The sequence below is a fragment of the Emiliania huxleyi genome (assembly GCF_000372725.1).
Source record: "Emiliania huxleyi CCMP1516 unplaced genomic scaffold EMIHUscaffold_522, whole genome shotgun sequence".
In the NCBI taxonomy this organism is placed as follows: domain Eukaryota; phylum Haptophyta; order Isochrysidales; family Noelaerhabdaceae; genus Emiliania; species Emiliania huxleyi.
In genome coordinates, this window is record NW_005198077.1 from 49,011 (window position 1) to 50,552 (window position 1,542).

The 1,542-nt window shown below is 61.2% G+C and overlaps 1 protein-coding gene across 1 annotated transcript in view; it reads right to left on the reverse strand.

Annotated features, from left to right (window-relative positions):
- Window positions 1-1,343: 1,343 nt before the first annotated feature.
- Window positions 1,344-1,542, reverse strand: part of EMIHUDRAFT_459499 (hypothetical protein) — a gene marked incomplete at its 3' end in the record, with an annotated part of 3,249 nt that continues 3,050 nt past the window's right edge. Inside the window, exon 4 of the mRNA XM_005766092.1 lies at window positions 1,344-1,412. Within this exon, the coding sequence (XP_005766149.1) occupies window positions 1,344-1,412 (69 nt within the window). The remainder of the gene's footprint in view (window positions 1,413-1,542) is intronic.

The following is a 1,542-nucleotide window of genomic DNA, read 5'->3' on the forward strand; positions in this document are numbered from 1 at the left end:
TCAGCGGCGGCGCGGAGCCTCTCCAGCTCGCCCTGCTCGAAGCTGCCATAGGTAGGGCAAGGCCTGTGAGAAGGCCTGCCCACCATCGCGAAGAGTAGAGCGCGGAGCACTCCGCTAAAAGGGATCAGCGAAATAGAGAAACGCGCCGCCCGGGACGATAGAGAGGCCGCGGGTGCGGGCGCGACTCGTCGACCAGGGAGAGCGGGCCCGACCTCCCGGGGAGGGGAGGCGACACGATCCAATGCCACCGTCCTCGCCCGGGGAAACTTCAGCAGGGCAGTCGATGCTCTCAGAGGCGGCAGTACCAGTCGGAGGTGAGGCGGAGGCGAGACCTCGGCCAAAGAAGAGACATCAGAAACGGCTACAGCGGCCGTCAGGCGACGCTCGGCAGGCGAATAAAAGAGCGAATCAGGGAGAACCGGAGCCCCGGGAAGGCGGGCGGTGGAACCCTGGGACGGGATGCTGAGTGAGGACCTGTGCACGTGCGTGGTGTACAGTGTCGTGTCTGCTAGCTCCGAGTAGAGGGGGCGTTCTGAAGTTAAGGGGAAACCCGGTACACGGAACCAACCCTCGGAGACCCGTGTTTACTTTAAGGCCCTTTCCCTGCGAACGCGCACCCCCGGGGCTAGGGCTCTCTAGCCCGTAACCCGATCCCGATCATCCGGCCCGCTGGGTGCGCTTCTGAGCTCCCCGGCCCTGGATGTGAGGTTGATAACTGCACTCCAAGTGCTCCAAGTGCAAACGAGGTTCCGCAAGACAACTGATCGACTCTCTCCAAGTGCTCTCTCCCTCCCTCTCTCTCTCTCTCGAGCGTGTTTTGTTGTTGAACTCTCGCAACCCGAAAATCTCTCTCGCAACCCGCTACAGATCGAGAGAGATGTTGTTGTGAGAGAGAGATTTTTGAAAACCAACGCCACAACGAGTGAATTGTTACTCGCCGCGTTCTCTGAGTGTGATGCCTCTGATATGCCAAAGAAAATCCACGCGTGTCGTGCCCGCGGCCGAGAAGTTTTAAATTTGGGCCGAAGAGCCGTCCGAACCCCGAGCGCGCTGGACGCCGCCTGAGCAGACGTGCGCTCGTGAGCACCTCGCAGATCGGCTCGACAATGGCCGGACGAGCGAGCGTGGCTGACGTGCCCAAATCATACAAGATTGGCGAGATCGGCGCCGCGACCCACCGCCACCGGCCACTCTTCTTGTCTTCTACACCCTATCAACTCCCCCAGGCCGCGCAGCAAAAATGGCGAAAACTATCACTTTATGTATTGCCGGCCGGCCGGCGTGGGCCATCGGGCCGAGCAATCGAGCAAGTGCCAGGAGTCTACACACCTTACTACCTCTACCTACCTATCTGGCTGGGAGCCCTCGGTCCCACGCCAACGCGAGAGAGGCGGCGCAGTCCAGAGACCCCCCTATCCGGCTAGGGAGGTAGGGCGTAGGGGAGCCCGAATCGGCAGCCAGCGAGACTCAAAACACAGCGAAGAAACACAAACTCAAACGGTGCTCTTCAAGAGAACTCCGATCGCCGTCTGCCCGCGCGGG